The following is a 23,661-nucleotide window of genomic DNA, read 5'->3' on the forward strand; positions in this document are numbered from 1 at the left end:
CTGGTGTTCCGTTGAACTTGCATGCTACTCCTGTTGTATTTGCATGCTGCTCCGACAGGTGAGCTGAGCTCAGCAGGTCTTAAGGACTCTCAACAGTCTTTGCCTCTTCACTTCTGGGGCATCTCATGGGAGCAGTGCATTGTGTGTGTTTTCTGGCCGAATTCATTAACTTAATTGCGTAACTCTGAGCCTGCAAATTAATGCTATCCCTGAATGCGTCAGCAAAGGCAGGTAATTTTGTCATGTGTTTACTTACCATCTTCAGGAGCAATTTCATATTCCTTATCTTCCAGCACTTCGTAGTCAAATTCCAGTAGGTCTATCGGAATGCTGTATTTTCTGGCATAGTTCTGCTGGGCACCTGTTAAGAACGCTTGAGGGAAGAAGAGTCCTGAGATCCAGAAGACTGGTGGAGTTCCATTTTCATACCACAGCTTCAGCAGCAAAAGAGAGAGGAGGAGAAAAGAAAAGAAAAGTGCTTGGTTTTGTTTAGTTGATTTTGGGTTTTGTTTTAGTACTTAGGAAAGCAAGTATCTTCGAAATTAACAGCAGAAGTAATTTCTCCCTTTGTGAATCTGAAAGCAGAGGGACTCTGGCTGCTGCCGTCTCTTTAAAGTGTCACTAGCTTCTGTGAGAATCCTTGCCTGGAGATCCTTGGCTTGTATGAAGGGCTTTGTCTGAGGATGTCTGTTAAAACATGCATCACCCTTGTCAGCTCATCAAACCCCCTTCCCTCCCTCGTTAGTGAGGGCCCAGCGCCCACCTTTATTCTCTGTGCAACCGACAGCTGGTTGCAGGCTGTTTGCTCTTTGGAAGGAGCATATTTCCCTTCCAGGGGCAAAGTCGCCTGTTGTGCGTACAGCGTAGTGCAGGTGAGGAGGCTAGGCGGCCTGAGTAAACTTCTGTTGATGCTGGGGTGTGTGCAAGGGGGTTTTGGGATATTTTTTTGTTGTTGTTCTTTTAATAGCTTTACACTGTGGAGGCCTCCATATAAATACGATTTCTAAAATGACAGAATTAATTGGATTTGGTCGTAATATATGTGAGGTGTGTTGCAATGGCGAACATTTACTGCATGCAAGGACCTTTTTCTGATTGTTGCAAACATCAGTTTTGAATAATGTCTGAAAAAATTTTGCTACAAGTATCTGTTGTTACACTGAATTACAGCGAAGACAACTAAAGTAGCTGTCTCTACTAGTAAGCAGTTTTCCTCCCAAGAAATCAAAAAAATAATCCTCCTAGCTAGTGGCAGTTTCCCATTTGTACAAGCTTAATTTCTGCCCTGGATCCTGTTCAAGAAACGGGGCTTTTGTTCTTTACACCGACCGCTGGCAGTGTGACTTCCTGAGCTGTGCCTGTTGGGTGACGCGTGTCCAGAAATACAAAATAGAAGCTGAAATACAGAGAATGTCACGCAGAGTGGCTGCCCTGATGGACCTGAAACCAGATGCTGCTTTTGATTTTTTTGTTTATTTTTGTTCCTAGAGCTTTTGTCTGTCCTGGGACCTGTTCTTACAACAGGCATGGAGTAGGCAACCTGCCATGAGATTGGTTTTCTTCAGTGGATTGAGTTTACTGAGCCACAGAACGGTGCCCAGACTCTAGACGTTACTCGTTTAAAGTCGGTTTGGGGAATCTGCACTCTTATAGGTGACAGAACCCCACCGATTCTCCCCAGCTTGCCCAGCTTTCTTCCCCAGCACTCTACTGAAAGCTCGGTACTTGAATGTAAGATTTTACGTTAAAATGCTTTACTGATACAATTTTGCACACTAGAAAAGAAACTCTACACTATTTTCCTTAGTTCTGTTTCACTTCACTTCATCACCACCAGGTCTGTATGCAGTTCAGGTAAATCCCCTTCAGAAGGCCGGTCTCGTGCAGTATTACCGACGTGCCGGAGCTCTGTGGGGCGCAGGGTACGCGGCACAATGCAGGGGAACGGCCGGACGGAACGGGGGTGCCCATGAACTGCACTCACCTGTCGATGGCTCAGTGGGAGAGGGGGAGGGGAGGGGGTGTGGGGATGTGTGTGCACGCACGTGTGTGTGTCCGTCCCCTTGTGGAGACGTCGCCTGACATCAATAGGCAAAAATAATACGCGGCATTGAACAAATCCCTGTAAATAGGGCGTGCTCACCTGCAAGAACTTCAGTCGGTTAAGGAAGTCGGTCACATAGCTGCCCAGAGGCTTGAGGCTTGGGTAAGACTTACTCATCCACAGTCCTGGAATTTTGCCTTTCAGAATGCTGTTAACCACTTCTTCCAGTTCAGCAGACATCACTACTAGCCCCTGAAAGAAATTTTGGAAAGGAAGATGTCGAAATACTTTGTGTAACAGGCTTGCTTTAATGATTAAAAATCAACGTAGCGCTCTGTCCAACAGACGTTACAAACTTTTTGGCAGGAGCAACACTGAAAACAAGAATAACAGCCACAATGGATTCCCTAACGAGTTACTGGGCTCTCCTGCCTGATCGGTAAGCAGGCACTAGACTGGTCAGGGAAAGGTCCGTGGCCTCTTTGGGAGAAAACTGCCCATAAGGAAAATTCTGCCTTGCCCCCCTTCCTCAGAAACACGGTCTTCCCAGAGCACTTGCGAGCTGCGCTAACTAACTGTAAGTGCTCGCTCTTCCTTAAAGTTCCCTCAAAAATCTGTGACATCGCTGCAGGTGCCTCATTCTAAACTGGCAGACCGTTCAGCGTGTAGTGTGGCTTTAATGGGGAGAGGAGTGATGTTCGTGGGTTTTTTTGGTAGTTGTTTTTTTTTGTTGTTGTTGTTAATTTTTTTAAAATACCTTGTCATCCTTAAGCTGCAATAGAGAGAAATTAAAAACGGCCAAACCTGACTTTTTTCCCTGCTTTTTTCTGTGCAGCTGTACCTTTTCATCCCTACCATGAACAAACACTGACTTGAGACTGTGATACCTGAACGGGAATCCTCACTGGCAGGAACGTGCTGTTTGAGGTGCGAGGGGGACCTGCTCTCACCCGTAAACTGTGTCAGGTGCTTCAGGCTTTCACGCCAGTGAGGCACAAACCCACCTAGTTACGCTCGTCTTCCTTGCTAGCAAATCTGCAGTTATAAACTCTCTGGTTTGGTTTCCCTGCAGTAGGCACAACAGTACCTTTATATTCCGTTGTACTCCTGTGAGTTTTAAGATGCAGATCAATAAATCAGTTTGGAACCTGGATTCTCTGAAGTGTCTGGCTGACCTGAATCAGACTTCAGGAACTTGCACCGACAGCTCAGAGACTTGAGTCCAGGTTCTAGGTACGTGATTTAAATAGAGGTTACCTCAGCTCACCTTTGTTGCTTTCTGGATGTTAACACAGGAGTCCCGTATTGTCTGCAGGAGCTTGTTAAAGCGTCCCATCTCCTGGACAAGCACGGTATTCATGCTTTGAGTATAAATGGTTGGGTATCTTCTCATGGCTGCTTCAATGTCAAAATCTGGAGGAAGTTTGCTCAGGATGTCACTTGTGACTTCATGGACAACTTCATCAGTGGATTTTACACCACCACCAGATGCCTGAGACTAGAGAGAGCCAAAAAAGAAAGAGGCCTTAGGAGAGTGAGTAGTTAAAATGCAGGAAATCAGAGCTGTTCTAACGCTGTTGGTTAGAAGATCATTACAGTTCCAACACCTACCCTGTGACAAACTGATTTGTTTCCAAATTTCCTGCATTAATGCAAGAAGTTATTAGCTTAGCATTAACAAGATCTGGTTTCCTACAGATTTGTGTCCTCAGTGTTTTTTGCTGAAAATCCTGCTTCCACAGTAAACTAGTCTTTCTCCCCCACCTCTGATGTACCCGTCAGTGCCACTGGCTGGCCAGGTGCTGGGAAATGGCACAGAGCAGTGCCGAGTTCTGTCTCACTGTCCCTCCATGTCCCTCTTGTTCTCTATATTCAGCTCTTCATTTTCCCCGCGAAGTTTACAGGAACTCTGGTATCCCTGGATTGTACCTGGCTTACAGACTGGACTCAGACTGGTCCAGAAGTTGAAAACTGTTAAAAGCTGGGGTGGAGCGAAGATACACAAACTGACTATAGGATCACAGGAGCTGTTTCCTTAGGAAGCCAGTCAGGAAAAATACAAACCCAAAAGAGCCTTAAAAGATTCTTAAGTGGAAGAGTCGTTTCACCAGAATGGACATATAACAAAATAATTACAGTAAAAATCTGAACATACTAAAGCAGGGATAGAGTAGAAAGTTACGGTAAGACGGTGTGTAACTTTTACTCTTTACATACCTGTGTAAGAAGAATGGTATCAAATAACAGTTGCGTTTCTGACTGATCCTTGGTAATATCAGCATTTGCGTTCATTCCAAATATCTCCGGGGAAGGATTCAGTGGAAGTGTCTTTGTATATTCAATATAGCTTTGGTACTGAAAAGAAGAAAAAGTAATACTCTAGACCTCAAAGGAGATGCAGGAACGGCCAAAGAGCGCATCCCGGCTGCAAGCTGTGTCCCAAAGCCACCACAAACTTTCCTCAGGTGACAAATACATGTGACACTGCGGTATGGCAGGAAATACAGGGGCGGACTGTGCCTCACCAGTTCCTTTGGTCCATCCTCTTACCTCAAATTGGGATTGGCTTTGTTTAAATAATTTATGACAAAAATTCTGACAGCTGTTGAAAATTCTCTTACAAAATAAGATACCCAGGGGCTGCAGCCCCTTTCTAGGCCCACTGCTTGCCAGGTGCCTGAAGGCACACTGCTGGCAGAACTCTCCTTGCGTAACTCTCCCGTATGATAAATTAAGCTGATCACTATGGCATTTCTGCCTCCCTCAGGATGATCTTCAACTAATCCTGCTATGCCTATTTATAATGCTTTGCATTTCGGCAGGCGGTTTCTCCTTTATTGTCCCCTAATGTGCTGACTCACCCAGCAAAGTCAATGTAGTTAGTGGCCGCTGGGGTGGGTTTTTTACATCATTTCCATTTCTTAGAGGTCACTGAAACAAGTCCTAATAGAACGTGAGATTGAGCCACAAAAGCGAGCAGTGACAGCAGTAAGCGCTGAGGCACATAGCAATGCCAGTAAAGATAGAACTATTTTTAAAAAACTAAGCCATGGTAATTCTGTTGTTCTGGGATACTTACATCTCCTTCAGGAGGAGCAAAATAAAGGCCACTTGGATCAAATTTATAATCTACATTTGTAATGATTTCTGAGGAAAAGAACATGTTTAGAACACTACGGAGCGTACGCCGATCCCAGTCATCAGTGACTCTGCCACCGTAATTGCATTCTCCAATCATGTAGCAAAGAGCATCATACGGCACCTCCTGAAAAAAAGCAAGAGAACGACCTGAGCGGCAGCCCAGCACGCCTCTGGCCAGCCACGGTGGCTACCATTGTCACTTAGTCATCCAGAATTCTCACTGCAAAGTTCAAAAGCTGTTATTTATTTCTGCTACTTCGTGCTTCTATCACTGATCTCCTGATCTTCAAACACTTTAATGATTAATCAAGCCACCCAGCATTGCTTCTTTTGAAGAATAATAGTACCAAAAATTTCCCTAGTAATGCAGCTGGAGCACCCTGAGCACAAGCTTTTTCAAAATTACGTCTACTTGTTTGGCTATACATATTTCTAAAATAAAAGTATGCTGATACAGGGCCATAACTGTGCTCATATATTTTTTTTTTTAGACAATTAAATAAAAAATGCTTAAACTCTTGCAGTTGGGAGAAGCTGGACTCCTCTTAGGTGCACAAATGGAACAAATTCTAATGAGTGAGAAGAGATAAATTATTTACAGGAAGTCAGGGCAAGAGTGGGTGATACACTGCAAACTGGGACAAAGCAAACCAGTCGAAACAAGTACCAAGAAAGCTGTTTACGATGCACAAGATATTATCTTTTAGTAAACAAAAAAATAATGCTTCCCTGCCTGCTAGGCACTACCTTTAGCTCATAAGCTCTGGTCATACAATGGGAGGGCATCCCCCTCACCCCCCACTTCACTCTCCAGCAGAGAAAGAAACACCCCAGCTTCATGATGTTGCTTTCTCATGCTGAATGGCAATTTACGATTAACCACAGCGATAACCACAACCACTCCAGGCTGGCAGTGGTCTGAAAACACCCTCTTCCTGCCCCCAGCCGTAACTTTTAACAGATTCTGGCTCCAGTGGGTTGCTTAGGAAGCTGGAACACAAAGAAGCGGTGTGTACTGCCAGCAGCTCCAGAGGCTGCAATGAAACACTGCCCAGCTCTGCTAACAGGGAAGGGAACATCACCTGCCCGTCTACTCAAACAGATCCAGGTTGTTACTAATCTGCAGCAGTGCAGGTCTAGCACTGCCCCTGTCGCTGGGTAACTCACAGTGAGCACTCAGGGGTTTAGTACTGGTTTGTACAGCTTGCAGTAACAGCACCAAGAGCTGAATCCACAGCTCCTGCCTAGAGACAGGGTAAGACTCCAACAAAAAGGCGACTATATGGAACTAACGCTGCTCTGTTTGGCACGGCAGCACTTTGAAATTTTGATTTGAAAGTTCCCACATTAGTTATACACTGTTCTATGTATCCACACACACACACACATTACATATACATGGTATATTAACTACTTAAAATGAATGTGGTTAGCAGTATTGCAAGGAGATCTTGGTTTCTAATTCACTGGCCCCAGTGGCAGCACTTGGCCTGCGTTGGTACATGCACTGTCCTGGAACAGGACTGGTGAGCACTGGGAGGCTGCTGTACCTCGTATTGATCAAGGAAGATGTGCAGCTGCTGCACGCTGATGCGCAGGTCGGTCTCATTGAACTGGTACGGAATGTTCCACCCCAAGGGCCCAAAATTCCGCCTCTCTTGCACCAGCGCGTGGAAGAAGCAGAGGCCGTACAGCAATGTCTTGAACTCAGCCTTCAAAGTAAATGCAACACCATTAATAACTCATGGCTACTTCAAACCATTTCACTTCTTCTCACATCCCGCACAGCAGCTCTGTCTTTGAGTCACTCAACACCCAGCACCTCCTGCTCTACTGGTTATGAGTCAGGGGCAGCTGCTTGATATAGAAAAGCCTTCAGCAGCCAGTCATCAGATTGTCATAAGCATCACTTCTAGTCTCTTAAACCCGTGTGAACCCTCAAAACAATTCCATTTTTGAAGTTATATACTCATTTATATGTGACTAATATACATGACACACAAAACTATGTTGTATGAGACCGTGTACCTATGAATATTTTTTTACACTATTGTATTATAAAACATTGTTCACACAATGTTTCTGTTTTGGAGGTTTTGTTTAGGTTCCCCCACCCCCCCCACCCCCCCCATTATCAAGATGGATTTCAGGTATTTAAAAAAACCCCTTCAGGTGGTAGGAATTTTTGTTTTTCAATCGAGACCATTTAGCAAAGTACTAAGTATATGACCTCATTTAGAAAAACTACATTAATTATAGAAAAATAAAGTAAAATATGCTTGCAAACAGACATCTAATTATGAAAAGAGTAGCTTTAAAAATAAAAGTTTTTCCCAGTCTTACTTCTTTTTTAAACTAGAGAACCGTAGTATTAATGCCATATCACAAAATCTCAATTGAGAAGTAGGAGACTAGCAATAAAATAAAAATTACATTTACTTCACTATTGCCAGTAATCAAAACCAGTTTCACTGCGGTGGAAGACACTTATTTAACTGGGAAAATTCCCTCCCCCTCAGGCCTGCACACAGAGTCATCAGGGTCTGCTTATAACTGATTTACAAAGCTACAACACAACATTACTAACGGGTTTTCTGCAGCTGTTGAAAAAGTCAGGATCAGATATCGGGTCCATCAGGTACGAACGGGTGATATTGGCCCGTAACCCTTTCGGCGCTTCATTAGTCATCTTCACCCCGTGCTGCAGCACAGACACGGGGAAGGTGGCAGACGGGTAACTGGTGAGCCAGATTCGGAAATCCGGGTGTGTTGTGTCAGGGTTTAGCTCCTAAAATAAACACATACAAAACCAGACAACTGGAAGACACAGTAGATTAATATACACCTCAAGTGTTATAATTAAAGCATTTCTTAAGTAAGTGGGAAAATATACCACTGCAACATTTAACTTCTTAGATGCTTTCATGTGATTATAGTGAAAGTCACAATTATGAACAACTGCCATTCTACAGCTGGTTTACTTTTACTCAAGACTTCAGTATTTTTAACTAAAAGTTGTCTTCTTTGTGCATGTTTGTGGAATATATGAACAAAACCAAGGCCAAGCTCTCCACCACAAGAGCAATACTTTGCCCACTGACGGCACGTACTGTCATTCAGCTGTTCCGGGAAGGGCTACAGTGACAATACGGACACAGCAGAAATGTGTTAAAATTTAACAAAGGGGGAACAAAGGAATTAAATATATGCTAGTGCCTCTTTGGAAACCTGTGGCTGTTCAAGAGCAGAATTCCTTAGCATACCGCCTTTCCGCAGCACTGGATGTACCAAAGCTCTCGGCCTGCAGAGCCTGTTGGAGCGGCTGGGATTTCCCAGGCGGGGAACGGGGCAGACCCACCGCGCCTGCCAGCACCCTAGTCCGGCAGGCAGAAGGACAATGACAGGATCAGCGAGTGATGATTTCCCTTCTCTAATGGGAATCCCCACCATGCATGCTATTTCAGTCACTTGTATGGTCAGATGTGCCTTCAAAAGTATTTATCAGGAGAAGAAAACACTTCTGTTTACCTCACAGACTCTTTCCAGTATTGGCATCCATGAAGTTGCTAGATGGCAATTTTGCAGAACTACCCAGGTTCCTTCCTTTACTGCCTTCTCGATCATCTTCATGGCGACGGGGCCTTGGCCTTGACCGAGTGACAGAGCGCTAAGCTTTGTGCCACCGTATCCCTGCACACAGACAGATGTTACAGGTAACGATAACATTGCCTGAACGCACTAAACCTTCTGGTATGAGAGTTCACATCTATATGTACATTTGAACTAGTTCATGTACAGTATATTTTCAAAATACAGTTTAAGTCTTTTTTTTAAGTCATTCCAGTTGACTAAAACCTCTTACGTATCTTCCAGTGAAAAGCTCCGACTACGCATCCATTTCATCTGGAACTGGAAAATTCTGACAGTTTCGAAATACCCCTGGAAACAGTCCGGAACAGACTACAAAATGCTCGATACGTGGGAAGCTTGGTGGCTGGAGCCTTGAAGCATGTCTGGCATTCTCAACAGCACAGGCTTCTGGCAAAATAACCATCAGGCAATGCAAGAAAAACATCTTGCCAGAAAACAGCAGCGTTCTAGTACTAGAACAGTACTCTTCTGCATAACTGATTTAGGCTGTTAGGAATTTTTCGGTTTAAATACCATAATAATGACAGTCAAAGCCAACAAAAATCCGTACTTGAATTCTGAGGTATAAATGCCACCCGAGATCCGAAGGTCCTGTTACCACAGTGTTTATAATTAAGTAATATATTACATATAATGCCTGTCAGGAAAAACATACCATTTTCAGGTAAGATTCCTTACAATGACTGTTTAACTCATTCACTATGCTTTTGTTCCGCTTTTCCATTTTTCATTTGAGATTACACAAACTAATTAAATACATCATGACAACACAACATTCTAAAAAATGCCAAAAACATTTAACATACAATTTCTTATGAACGACAGGCAAATTATTCGTTCCTAAAACCAATCCACTTGCATTAATTAGTGCTTTGTGTTAAAGAGAAGATGAGAGCAATTTTTACATGGTTTTGGGCAATTAAAACCAGGTTTTTGAACTTACTTCAGCATTTCAGCTTTTACTGAAATAAAGTTCTTTGCTTCATTCAAACACATGCATGCACACACAAGCATCATATTTTAGAAGTTTGGAGTACTGAAATACCTGATCATCAGCAAACTTCAGAAGGGCGGCCATGGGGTCGGCACCGGGAGAAAGTACAAATATCAGTGGTACACAGGAATGACTATCAGAAAATGCTTTCGACAAATCAAATGCAGGTGGCTCAATAAACGGATGGCCCAGGTTGTGAATGATAAATTCCTGCACCATTGGTATTATCTAAAAAAAAAAAAAAAAAAAAAAAGGAAAAATAGAATTAAAGTGTCCTAGTTTTGTGTAAGAATTAACACTTATTACTCTAAACATTTTAATATAAATTTCAAGGACAGTATTCAAGCATGTAAAATTAGATACAAGTACAGTTGTGGAAGACTCAATGACTTGGCATGTGTAAATCAGGCAAAAAAAGATGCTTGCAGAGGGCTGAACCTGGCGGTGCCATGCAGGTGATCCTTAACCTCACTTCCCTCACCAATCTGGACAGACTAATGTGCTGGTACAGGAAGGCAGACTTTTTCTGCAATTACTCCATCTGTACTAAGGAGAGGATTTCAAACTTCAGGTCTCATAATGCCTTTCAAAGGTGTTAAGGTCTTGGCTTAGAAAACTGACGTGTACAGCAGTGTTGTACACACTGGTGTTCAAAATTCCTACTGAAGGTAACTGGGCGCTGTACGAAAATGAGAGACAATTCATAAACTAACAGCTTAGTATGTTTTGATCATGTAAACCCTTACAGATATAATTTTTTAAAATATCACCATTTATTCTATCTCTGGACACACTCTAGAATATTTTACAATATCCACCTCCCCTTTAGAGAAATGCAACAGTACTTACAAACGTGGTATTAAGATTTAATCTCTAAATGTGAAATCCAAGAAACACTAAAGGTTTACAAATAGCAATGTCAATTGAACACTTTGGTACAATCAGTATAATATTCTTTAAAATTTTATATGTAAAACTGCTGTATTTGTAACTACAGTTTTATAATCTACACTTTTGTCATTTCAACTATAAAATTTGTTATTTTCATACTGCATTAACACAGGTACTTTCAGTTAATAAATATATAGTGTGACTGAGTACACAGAACATGGGGGGGGAGTTTCAGTAGCTTCATTTGTCTTGATTGTCCCACTCAAACTCACCTGTGTTTTTACTTTAAAACTTCTTACAGCTGCGATGTGTCACCAATTAACATAATGCCTTAAATGTGAGAGCAGGAGGGAGGCTCTGGGCTATACTAATTGCAGGCTTTATAGATGGAGGCTCTCTTGAAAGAGCTTGGTTCGGCTTCTAAGCTCTTGAGTGATTTTAAAGATATGTATGAATATGAGAACCGTTTAAAAACCTTCACCAACTGGCCTTTTACAGAGAACTGCAAGTGCACTCCAGAAAATGTAAGTCTGAAAATGATGATTTTGGCTATGCCTTGTTTTTTATATACTGTGCCTTAATGTGGAGTCATTAAGTATATTTGTGTTCAGGAAGAATTATAAGCTTCCATGAAGCCTGAAGAAAAGCTGAATACTCCAATTTTCCTGTTCCCTGCACAGAAATCCTGTAGTAGGACTAGCTTCTGTGTGTTCAGTTCACTAGTCTAGCTACATAATTGCATACAGATACTATTCTTCTTTTAATTATCTTTTTGTTCTTTGCACTTAAAAGTTAGGTTTTTGTATTATGTAGTCTTTCTGAGTGCAAATTTTCACTCATAAAAAAGAAGCCTACATTAGAAGAAGCATGTATGCATCTAGCCAGAAGGATGAAGTAGCAGACTGTTCACTGATTAGAATTCAGAAGTTGAAATAACTTAATTTTTAGAAAACTTAATGTTTATGTCCCAGCAGGCTTTGACTTAAGCGTTAGAAAAAATCCAGCTGACTTCTACTTTAGCCCCACACATGAAACTTCAGGCTGGATCTCACACGAGTCACCCTGCAAGAGTTATCTGAGAAGGTGTGGAGTTTGGTAACTGAAACAAACCTTCAGTGTTCAGACCAGGTGTGTTTCTAAAGTGACAGGAAAACACAGAAGTCAGAGGTAGCATTTGACTCACGTGACTTACATTTGAAGGTTCCCTGTGTCCATGGTCTTATGCTATTGTTTTTCTCTGAAAATACGCTCAAGTCCTGTCTGCGGCAGATCTCAGGCACTGCTACTGAAATGCCTCGTAGCATGGCATCTGCTAGAGCCTTCCGGCACAACGAAGCCACCTGGCAGGCTGTAGATACCACAGCTAAGCAGAAATCCCTTCACTACTTGTAGCTTACCCCTTGTTCCTTGTTGCTTATTTACCTGCTTGCAATCCTCGCACACTTAAAACTTGCTTTATAGCCTGACAGACAGTGTGGGGAAAGGCAGCCCTTCCGGGCTCTCAGTGACAGCTTGCTGATGTGGACAGGAGCGGGGTGTTGGCCGGGGCTCTAACTGCTGAACTGTCGCCTGCAGATGGCAAAGGCGGGCTTTGTCCACTGCCCAAACGCAAGCGAACCCGACGTGGCAATGTGTTTCTTTTGCTTGACAGAACTGGAGAGCTGGGAACCAAATGATGACCCACGGTAAGCACAGATGTAACAATGTTCTTGAAGTATCCTCCAAACTTCTCTGAGGATATCACCTTACTCACTGTAGTATTACCAGTTACTCTGTAACAGTTCACAAAACGGAAGGTTTATCTTTCCCAGTAACCTTGCATTGGTTCAACTAGCTTTTGTCCGAGATATTACCTGTTTCAGATGATTTTATTCTCTATCTGATTAGATATATCTATTTTATATGTTTTTCTGTATGATCTTTTTTTCTACTGATGGACCGAAGTACTGAAGAGACCTGTCAAGATGCCATCTCCTCAAATGCAACTTTCACGCTTTTAATATGTCCTTATTCTGGATTTCTGTTGCAGGGAAGAACACACCAAACGTCAAAGCTGTGGCTTTTTAACCCTTTCTAAGCACTTTGATGACCTGACAATGGAGGAGTACTACGCGCTGGAGATGACACGGCTGAGAACCTTCCTTGTAAGTATTAACCAAATAATTTTAATGTAAGATTCAAAACTAGAATGTAAACAAGAACTTCCATTTCTCAACTTTTCCAAGCATCAGTGAGGAGTGATTGTGTAAGGCTAGAACATGACTTATTCTGAAGCAGTGATTTATGTGCATTATTGGCTAAGAAATCTGCACCCAAACACTTCAGTGTAGTCCACTGCCTCACTTCTGACGGAAAACCTGTTTCCTTTAGAAAGGTTATTAAAGCAGAAAAAATGTCTTGGGTGCAATGACCAGTCTGTCAATGCAGGAGGCTCTACAACGAGCTGCCCTCTCTCTCAGGAGGCATGAACAACACATATGAAAAGATAAAATTTGACCACATTGTTGCTTCACGTGTCCCGTTTTACATGTAAATCAGTCTAATTGGGCTTTCAAACTTTAAAGCCAATTTCAAATGACTTAGTTATCCAGTTTTACTCTTCCTCACTTCTGGGATTTCATGCATGCCATAGTGCTGACATATATCACAGATCAGCTGATCTTGATCAACTAGTTGAGGCAGCTATATATATATATATATATATATACCCCTATGTAAGAATCAAGTGCACCACGTTCCCTGATGAGGCACAGCAAAGGTTCTGCATCTTACTTCCTGGTGGGTTTGCACAAATAAGATCTTTGCTGTGCTGATAATGTTCTGTATTGAAAATACACCTGGTGACTGGCAAGGTGAAGTATTTAAGTTCCTCATACAACAGACTCAAGCACTTAAAAATAGGACCATGTGCTGCAGTGGGCACAGTCTGGTATCTTAAAAGGTGGACTAAGTGAGAAGACTGTTATCTAACCTGAACAGCAAATCATTCAGCGCAGCATTCCAAGGTACAGAAAGCGTCTTGGCCATAACATTACTTTATTTCAAAGTACAGCATATGGAAAACTTGAAGCAGCAGCTTCAAGTGGGGGAGACCCTTTTGTCTCCAAGAATACTGTCACCAGTAGCTTGGAGGGCTCTGCACTAGGGCTGACCCAGCACGTGCTCTGCCATCTTGAAGCACTGATACCCTAATGCGTTCTGAGAAGTGAGATCACACCTCTTCAGAGAAGAGAATCACAAACTTAAGTAAGTGATCCCTCCCTGATGTGGCATAAAATAGAGCTAAATAGTAGGTTCACAATTTACTTCAAAAGTACGCTAGACATTCCCAGAAGTACTCACTGAACTGAGCCCTACTGGCAAGGCTGGTGGATTCCGAGTCCCTGGAGCCACGCACCTGAAGGATCTGCCACGCTGCTCTGGACCATCCAGACAGCAGTACTGCTGACCACAGCCAAAAGTAGACTTCTAAGCTAGAACTGCTGGCAGACAGGTGGGGTTTTGAGGATCTAAGTTTTGAATGTAGCTAACTATAGTTAAACTGCTCAATTGAAAGTCTCAATCTTTTGCTTTGCTTTAAGTGCAAAACTGGCAGAAGCATAATAAACTCTTTTGAAGAAGAAGTCGCTGCAACTAGGCAGCGTCTTGTGGATAACTTTGTCTCCAAGCATCAGTACACACCACCGCAGCCTGCGCCTCTCCACGCCGATCCTTCTGAAAGCTCATACCACCAGGCAGAAAAAATCCAGAAGTGAAATGTAAACTCTTGACTCTAAAAGTTTCTCCTTTTTATCCCGTACAAATGTTTATACTGTTATCTGAGTACTAATATATGGCTAAACAGTTGTGTGAGGAAACGTAGAGAATTCCTTTCACAGGCTCTCTGGAGCAGAGGTTCTGACAGTTTATGCTAATTCCTACCTTTTATAATGTGCTTTGTTGTTATGGCTAGGTGTGGACTAACAGTCCCACTAACCTGTGAATATATGAAAAATGTCTAAGCAAATTACTTATATGCTGGTTTGTAGTAGGCTGATTTATTTTTTTTGAATAAAGATTCCCAACTATGAGCACCTTTTGTGATCTGTGCCACATTCAAACCTCACAGCCAGACAGACTCAAATCAGAATAGTTCTGCTTCAAAACACTTTCCATAGAGCAAAATGGATCTGTCTGCAATAATTGCTGCCTTTAGAGCACCTACATTATCTAAACTCCTGCTTACCATTAAAATACCTTCCTGGATCAGACAAAATTTATCATAGTGACATCCATCAAAAAAGCTACGCAGGCACAAATAGCAGGTGTACTGAAAAAGGACAGTCACAAGGAGGAATAGCTCTGGGGTTTTTGGTGTGTATGTGAAACTAAAAAAAAAAAAAAAAAAAAAAAAAACCCAAAAAACCAAAGGCCTAACAATTTCATAACTATTTCAAACTTTAAAAAAAAAAGTCTCATTAATTCTGATTTTCCTTTATGAGAGACTGTTGTAGACACCATGGCTGAAATACACACTTGCAAATACTTTTGGTTTCAAAGATGGACAGACCTTTTTGAGTAAGGTAATAGTTTCGTACATACTTTGTCAGGTCTCAGGCAGCGAATGATGAGCATCCTTTGGAACTCCCCCAACTTGTCTTGCCACTCTGCAGGAAAAGTCTCACGCTGGGGATCCTAAAAGCATATACATGTCAACGTTCTTTAAAGCATTTGTGAATTACCTATGACAGTGAATTATCTTTCAACTTGACACATTGAACCATGACGTATTTTTAAATTAATCTACAGAAATGGGGTTGGCATGCTTAAAGCTTTTAAAAAAACCCCACAAAACACTTTAAATGTATGTTTATCTGAGAAGCTTCTCTTACAGCAAAGAAGTTAAGAGTAATCTTTAAATCTCTAAAAGGTAATATTTCAAAGTCCTTCCCTAGAAAGAAGAGAAGGAATGAAGTGAAGGAATCCTGAAAATGTACTTCACCACCTCCTTTCTGTTAGAACTGAATTACAGTGTCAGCTTTCAATGTTACAATGGTAACAACATAATCAATGACAATCACATTACACGGTAACTAAGAGTTAGGCTGCACCTGAATGCAGGAAAACAAGAATTGGAAAATTAAGTCAAACAATGCAGCAGAGAGCTTAGTTTGTAAATGTTGGATGAGTAACCCAGCTGTTATTGCAGTTATCAGACTGGGAAGGGCAGCTGTTGTGTGGCATGTTAATTTCTGGTGAGACTGAAGTACAGTGCCAGCTAGGTATGCCTTTCTGGAAACTGGTGTTACAGCTCTGCTGGGGAGCCTCTGGGGCTTGTTGTAGAGGGCTGGGCACAGAGGTATGCAGACAGACCTGCACAAACGGCATTCTGGGCAGCTTTGATTTAGCAAATCAAACTATGCTGGAGCTTATGTTCTGCTAAGGGTCTGCAGCCTGGCCCCCAACATCTAGGGGCACTTAGTTTCAGACTGAAATCTAGAATGCTCCATTATTTTTATATTAATAAATGGGGGAAATAGGTACCCCAGAATTACATCTATAGCAGCTGTTGAAGGGTTTTAGCTAAAAAGTTGCAAGTTTTTTGGGAAACTGAGAGAATCAGGAAATGCTGAGGAGTTAAGGTTATACTGAAGACTCCATTGAGTTGTGCCACTGTGTCAAACTCTTGACTTCACCGTGAGAAAAGCTGTATCAGTAACTTTGAGACTAAGTCAACCATCCAGATGAGAAGTGAGTTTCTGTCCCTATTCCAAGACACTCAATACAACTTTAGATAAAATACATGGAATCCTTGAACTGGAGGGTTGAAGTCGGGTCTTCCCTACTTCTGGAAGCAACCTGATCTACAACAGTAGGAGGAGAAAAGTGCATCTCAAACTTATTTGAAAAACATTCATATTCAGTGCTGATGACAAAGTGGCTCAAGCAATGCTGGTTTTGTGCCCTGTCTCTTTAACACACATGCATACGGGACTGAAACAGCCCTTCATTTAAATCTGTGTCGCCCACAAGACAGAAAAGGAGCTGGTTGCATGTTACTGGAGAAGAACTACACTGGTGATAAAAAAAACCCCAGCCATCAAGAAGGAAACTTCTCCAAAACCCATTAACTAGCATTTTTTGAAAATTCTAGTACATTCACCTTAAAGTACTAGTATTAAAGCTAGATAGGTAATGAAAATGTTTTCACACGACGAGTAAAAGGCATAGCAAGTCTTCTGTGCCAGGACCGTGATAGATAACAGGATTCCTTTTGATCTAGCACTCAGTAACTGAATGTTCCTGGCTTCAGTGTTACTGTTTATTAGATTCTTTGCCAGGTAACTGATGACCTGATTCTATAGATCTCATTTTATTGAATGCCACTTAAAGTAATTCGTATTTATTTCACTTTGGCTGTGTGAATGCACGCAGCTATCACACACATCTTGACTCTTTACTTCTGAAAGTCAGCACCTTTCATTTATATTAGGCATTGCTTTAAAAAGCTGTAATCCCAAAGTGCATAATGAAGTAATCCCCTGCCTCAACCTCTTTTTCAAATGCCATCATTTCTCTGTTGGTTTTCTAAGTGCCTATTTCCCAGAGAAGCCCTCAAGGTGCTCTATCTTTTTGTAAATGCCCAAGGAAAGCTTTATCTCTGCTATTTGCCTGTTTCCTGCAATGCTGACAACTGAAGGAGCTGCAGCTGCTCGAGTTCTGTAATGTTTCTCACTGTATGCTTATAGCATTTCCAACCAAAAAAAAAAAAAAAAAAAAGCATTCTTTTCCTCTCTGTATACTTTAAGGCCCTTTTTAAAAAAGAAAGGATTTCTAAATCCTTGACATTTACAAAGAAAAGTTTCCACAATCTTTTTGAAATGGGGTAAGAAGTCCTGGGTCATTTGACTGAATATAGGCGATAAGTTTTCATCATTTAACGATGATGCAAGAAAAGTGGCTCATTGGCCAGTATTATCTGAACATGGAAGGGGTTATGGCCAGATATGGTGCAAGCAGGAAAGAAAGATAACTTTTAAAAGTATTTGTCCAGCAGGTATATCTACAATAAACATATCGACAATGAACATATTGATTATGAATCTGCATATCAAGAAGCTGAAGGGGGGAATATGATAAAATTAGAAAAGGAGTTAACAGTAAGATTGAAGATGAAGCAAGTGCCCAAAGGTGGAATAAAATTAATCTAAAGAACTTAGATTTTAAGGAAACAGTGATGAAGTTAGATAAAGACCAAGTCATTAATGCAAAGATCATCAGGTCACTGTGAGAACAGGGAATCCCACGTCTCCAAATCCCAGTCTCGTTTCTCTACATGGCAGTAATTGTCTTTTCAACACTTACCCAGGAAAGCAGCATGCTACATAATAGCACGATAAGCCATCCTCAAAGCATGGTAAACGAAAGTATAGACTGACAAAGGACAGTGTTGCCTTACGTTTAGCAAATTTCACTATTACCTTGCCACATCCAAATTCAATTCAGACCATGACTTGCTCTTCAGAAGCCACCTGACAAATTGCCAACAGTCTACTACTACACACCATTTGCTTAAATATTTACATTCATATATGTAAGAACATGCCATGTAAAATGACAGCACTTTCTTTTCCCCAAATAAATATTTACAATGTGTTAATTAGCATATGAATGCATGCAATCAGGAATGTAAACATACCAAGCTGTCATATACCAATTTCCATCCATCCTTCAGTCGCATAAAATCCTTACGAATGTTTGTAAAGCATGGCAAGTCTTCTAGTCGACAGATTTCATCCCATGATTTTGGAGGAAGCCAGGTACATGGATTAGAAAAGGGATTGTCCAAACCTATGCCTCCAGTCAACAGAAACTTCCACTCATTTTCATCAATCTACAAGGAAAAACACTGCTCTCAGGACTAAATAAATAAAATCAAATGGTTTTAGTACATTATCTAGGAAATCAATACATTTATCTGAATTCTTGCGTTAGTTGAAAAGGTTTCTATACAATTACTAAAAGCTTATTTCCAAAGTATTCAGTGTATGGTTTTCAGTTAAACATGAATTTAAGGAATCAAAAAAAAAAACATAGGAGCCAATGTCAGGATTCATCTGCATTACTAACTTGGGGAATGAACAATGTTAACTGATGAGATTTTTAGACCCATTCTTCAAATCCCAAAATGTTGAAGGAAAAAATACTGGAGGTATTTTAGGGAACTAAGCATTTTGCAACCTTCTCCTATAATGCAAGTCTAAATACGGAAAGGAAATATCAGTCTATCACATCTCATTCCTTCCTCAATACTACTTTATCTCAGAATTTCTCTGATGGCTTGAATTTGTAAGTTGAAGTTCCTGTGAATGGAAAAATGGTGTCCCATGATTATTACTGTCAGCTCTTGAAAGAATTCATGTCTATGTATTCCCAAATACAAAAATTTTGAAAGTTTCTAAAATTTTAAATGTTCTCATATTACACTGAAAGAAAATAAATTACTCCAAGCAACCACAAGTACTGCTTTGCAGATGATACAGTTAAAATGCATGTATTTCATTATGATTCAAAAAATCCTGTAAAGATATTTTGTAAAGAATTAATATAAATTAATAGAATTCAGTAGGTACAAGTGTTTGATTTTTGAGGAATTTATGCAAAAATAAACAAATTTAGCACCTCAAGTGAAAAAGATAAACAAAATAAGTAAAATTTTACAGAGTTCACTGTAAGAATAACAGAGGCTGGGCTTTGGTTTAAGTAACACTTAGAAAAAATGTTACCTAGCTCAGTTTTGCCATACTTGTTTGTTATATATTTATTCTAGGAAATCTTTTTTCAATGCTTATAATTGCTTATTTAAATGAAAATAAAACACGACAAAATTGAGGCTTAAGTAACATAATTATATATAAACTTACTTTTCTATCTATCTATTTCTATTATTGATAATTTGTATAGGCAGTTTAATATATATCTTATCAAACTGCAAACTGTTTTTAATTACTGACCAATCCTTCATGTTTCAGGAGATTCACAGTGAGACAAAAAGAGAAGAGCAGCTTGTCCTTTTCAAAGAGGGAGCGACAGACATTGACATAAAGTGAGTAAGTAAAATGATCCTTGAGAATCTTCAACCTACAAGTGGCAGGAAAAGAACACCCTTCCATTAGCATCATTCCAAAGAGCATGCACTCTGGCAACCTGTTACAAACCATTTAGATCTCCTTTGTTCTAACACACTCTCTGGTCAATTAGCCCAAAGCAATCATTAAATGCATGTACCATTTTGTGAGCAAAAGAACATAAAAAACATTTAAGTTCTATTACATCTTAGTAACACGGTTGATTTTCAGAGGAAGTGAGAAGTCCCTTTTAGGAGGGGCAGAAAGAGCAGCAATTTTAAAATTCATTATGAATATAAATGCCAGGGCCAAAATCAAAACAGTCCATCTTTAAAGGTTATCTGAAATACGCTTCCCATTCTACAGAGTATTTTCCTTAATACACTATAATACAAATATATTTAAAGCTGTGATTTATTATCAACTGTTTCCTTTAAATACAAAGCAAGGAGGCCATCTATTGTATTATAAAGGTTTAAGTTTGAATACCTTGAACACCTAGTCAAAATAAGGAAAAGTCCATTCGGGTGGTTAGAAATGCAGTGTCTGAATTTGCACAACTACTTCAAATGCTTCTTGCAAAGGACTAACAGAGAGGTGAAGAGGTGCTGTGGCTTTTTTCCAACTACCTAGGTCACCAGTCCCTTGGCAGGAAGCTACCTGAACGGTATTCCTGCAGTTCAGACATCGTGATCATTGAGAAACCTAAGTGTGATCTATTACAATTAAAAAGTGGAAAAGCTTCTGGCACAAGATCAAGATTGAGAGCAAGCTATGTTGTTTGACGCTTTTCAGTCTTGTGTTTCAATCTATTTTCATTTTCTTCCATTCAGCTACCACTGATCATTTTTAATAATATTACAGTAATATGTAAATGCCCCTGAATCTTTATTAGCATTTTAAGTCCTTTCAACACTTCTGATTCCTCGTCATACATATATATATATATATTTACCATTCATACACAAAATACTGACCTAAAGATGGCCATGAAACAAAATGTAACTTTCCTCCTTGCAGAAGTATGTTGTGCATGAGAAAAGAATGACTGAAAATCTCAGCACAGAGTCTGTAGTAAAAAAATGTCTGACTAGCGAAGATCACCCAAGACAAACAGTCTTACATGAATTAGTTCACAGAGACTCTCCCGTAAGCCTGCCTCCCCCTGCCTTCGCTGGGCAAAATCACCAAAACGGGCTTACAGCCATCACTCCCTGGGCATGCATACTGTCAGCTGGAATTCAGTCCCGTATCTTTCTATCTGTGCTGACAGAAAGGTTCTGAATCAAAATGAGATTATTTATTGCTTACTTTACTTTAGGCATACAGGAGGGGGTTTTTTTTTGAGATACGAAAGATTAATATTTAAAGTCAAAGAGCTAGGTTTATAGAACACAGATTGCCTTATTGATAAAAGGCTACCTTGAATGTAGTTCCAAATATGATACCAAAATACTAAGGTCTGACTTAAATGATTAGTAGCTACATCTTTGATAAAAGTTATGCTGGACTTAAGATTGCCCAGACCTTAACTAAATTCTAATGAAAAAATAATCTTCATAACCAGTATGCCACTAAAATGAACACTAAACACTATTCAAATAAAATATGGACAGTAATGAATAATTCAGAAATTGCCATTTGCAATATTAAGTAGAAAAATTCTATATATAGAAACTGGGAGAGTACTTTCCCTCTCCCATCCTTTGCTCATTTGATGAACAGGCAAGTAGCTAAGTAATAGAGGCAATACTCCAGGATTTGAAGATGAAATAAAGCCACTAAGTAGAATTTAGTAACTGAAGTAATAAAACACTGAAAAAACCCTTTCTTTAAACAATCTGTGTGTAGATAATTCACTTGAATTTTGAATAATCCTAACACGACCACAATTGTGAGGTCCATCACATGTAAAATAAAACTCAGATCATTAAAGCTTGCAGTTTCTCCTGTTCTCATGAACAAGTTGGAAGAGGGAGGGACACCTTAAGTATAAAACAATAATAAAAAAAGTAAATGATTGGGTTAATAATTACTGCCTTGCACACTCTACAGCCAAAAGCCCCAGTCACAAGACTTCACTCTCTCTCGTAAGTTACGTGGAAGTTTCCTGTCTGCTTCTTGAAGACATACAAAGTCACTACATCAAACATAAAATCAAAGCAAGTGGACCATTCTTATCTAACTGATACTTTGCCATTTCACACACAACTTGAGGTACCAATTACTACATAGAAATATTAGAATATGTAGCACTTGTAATACACTGTGCCATTTTGATACTGTGAGTAAATTATTTTCCAGAAAAATATCTGACATAGTTCTGTACCAAAAAAAAAAAGTAATTTCCTAAATGCAGTGCCTGAGACTATACACTTTGGAGAAATGACTGTAGCGTTTCTGTGGTAGCTATATGTCACCAATTACAAATGGTGAATTATTGCTCTTACCTTGTTTGTAAAGATTCTGATTGTTCTGAATTATCTATAGACATGATGAAAAGGTTAATAAACCACATGAGTGAATACTGGTACATTGGCTCAATGTTGGCTAGATCAGCAACAGAAAAAAACAAGATTGACGAATGGATAGCAATAGGACGATAGCCCATACGAGCAGCATCAATCTTCTTTTCTGTCTCTTCAGCTATAGCTTGCTTTTCAGAAATCTCATTAGCCAGAACTTTGGAAGAAGACAGTATCTTGATAGCAGTTTCATCCTCCAAAATATTTCCTTCTGAGGCTGAAAGAACTTCTAAAATCTTGTCTTCTATTTCTTTCAGCTGCCTAAAATAATATACAAGATTTTTCATGTGTGAGAGTTACAGCTGTTTTCCGTTAGCTTCTATAAAACAAGACAACGTGTAGATTCTATTCATGGCATGCAACATACATAACAAAACCTTTTTTTCTTACTGAACATCCTCTTAAATTTCTGAATAAATTATCCACTTTCAGGCTAAAAATGGATGGCAAAGGAAGGAAGTGACAAACCGCTTTGAATACTGCATATTTCGTGCTTTGACCCACGGAGAAAGATACCTTTGTACACAATGAAAATATTTCTGAAACACAACCTGATCAAAATTTGTGAGGGTAGCAAATCACATGCCGACATTATGGAAGGGATGCATAAAAACAGAGGACAGGATCAAGAGTCACATTTTGTAATTACACAACCTGCCATTCAGCTCTTTAACATTCTCTCATATTCCCAGAAACAGGACACCGTGTCAGAAGAAGAAAGGCCCAACCAGCAGGAATACGAGTAAGAGCATGCATCCAAATCGGCCCAAAAACCAAAGAGAAGCCTAAGTCTGGGCCTTCAAAAATAGCACTCTTGAGCTTCCAGTTAAACCAAACAAAACACTGGTCTCTGAAATGTATTTCCCGTGATTGCATTTCCTTTAACTACAACCTGCTTCTACCCCTAGGAAGGGAAGTTATCTTGATACCTTTTATTCTCAGCCCCTTGAAGGATGAGGGCTTGTTTTTCTTCTTCAAGATCTGGCCTTTCTCTTGCAACTACAATTCCAAGCAGCTGATCCTGCATTCCTTCTGAAGTTATCATGAAGTTCAGTAATGTTACCTGTTAGAAGAAATATTTTTTTGAAAGATAGCATAATTACAGTCAGATGCAATTAAAATGCTTCTTCATTTACAAGATGAGGTTTGTATTATGTCACATAATATGCTCAACCAAACTCTGAGAGCAAACGAAGTCTAGCTGAGGGTTTAAGGTGATGCGTTGGAAAGCTAACTCGAAGATTAACCCAGAAAGCTAACCATAAAGGAGATGTGACAAGAACCTATAGAATTTCTTTCTGTTCCTCA

General features: G+C 40.2%; 2 protein-coding genes across 2 annotated transcripts in view; one reads left to right on the plus strand and one right to left on the minus strand.

Moving 5' to 3' along the window:
• DNAH7 (dynein axonemal heavy chain 7) overlaps positions 1-23,661 on the minus strand; it is a 111,913-nt gene that overhangs the window by 1,906 nt on the left and 86,346 nt on the right. The window contains exons 49-62 of the mRNA XM_040603717.1: positions 23,283-23,416; positions 22,279-22,614; positions 19,715-19,841; positions 18,400-18,594; positions 15,303-15,395; positions 9,882-10,058; positions 8,714-8,875; positions 7,773-7,973; positions 6,736-6,897; positions 5,124-5,309; positions 4,262-4,399; positions 3,312-3,542; positions 2,144-2,296; positions 257-434 (exon numbers count right to left, since the gene is read on the minus strand). Coding sequence (XP_040459651.1) covers positions 257-434; positions 2,144-2,296; positions 3,312-3,542; positions 4,262-4,399; positions 5,124-5,309; positions 6,736-6,897; positions 7,773-7,973; positions 8,714-8,875; positions 9,882-10,058; positions 15,303-15,395; positions 18,400-18,594; positions 19,715-19,841; positions 22,279-22,614; positions 23,283-23,416 — 2,473 coding nt within the window. The remainder of the gene's footprint in view (positions 1-256; positions 435-2,143; positions 2,297-3,311; positions 3,543-4,261; positions 4,400-5,123; positions 5,310-6,735; positions 6,898-7,772; positions 7,974-8,713; positions 8,876-9,881; positions 10,059-15,302; positions 15,396-18,399; positions 18,595-19,714; positions 19,842-22,278; positions 22,615-23,282; positions 23,417-23,661) is intronic.
• LOC121092521 (baculoviral IAP repeat-containing protein 5.1-like) lies at positions 11,108-14,476 on the plus strand. Its single transcript, XM_040603716.1, has 4 exons — positions 11,108-11,245; positions 12,297-12,406; positions 12,751-12,865; positions 14,303-14,476. The coding sequence occupies exons 1-4, from the start codon at positions 11,108-11,110 to the stop codon at positions 14,474-14,476; spliced, it is 537 nt and encodes a 178-aa protein (XP_040459650.1).

Source organism: Falco naumanni, chromosome 8 (assembly GCF_017639655.2).
Source record: "Falco naumanni isolate bFalNau1 chromosome 8, bFalNau1.pat, whole genome shotgun sequence".
In the NCBI taxonomy this organism is placed as follows: Eukaryota; Metazoa; Chordata; class Aves; order Falconiformes; family Falconidae; genus Falco; species Falco naumanni.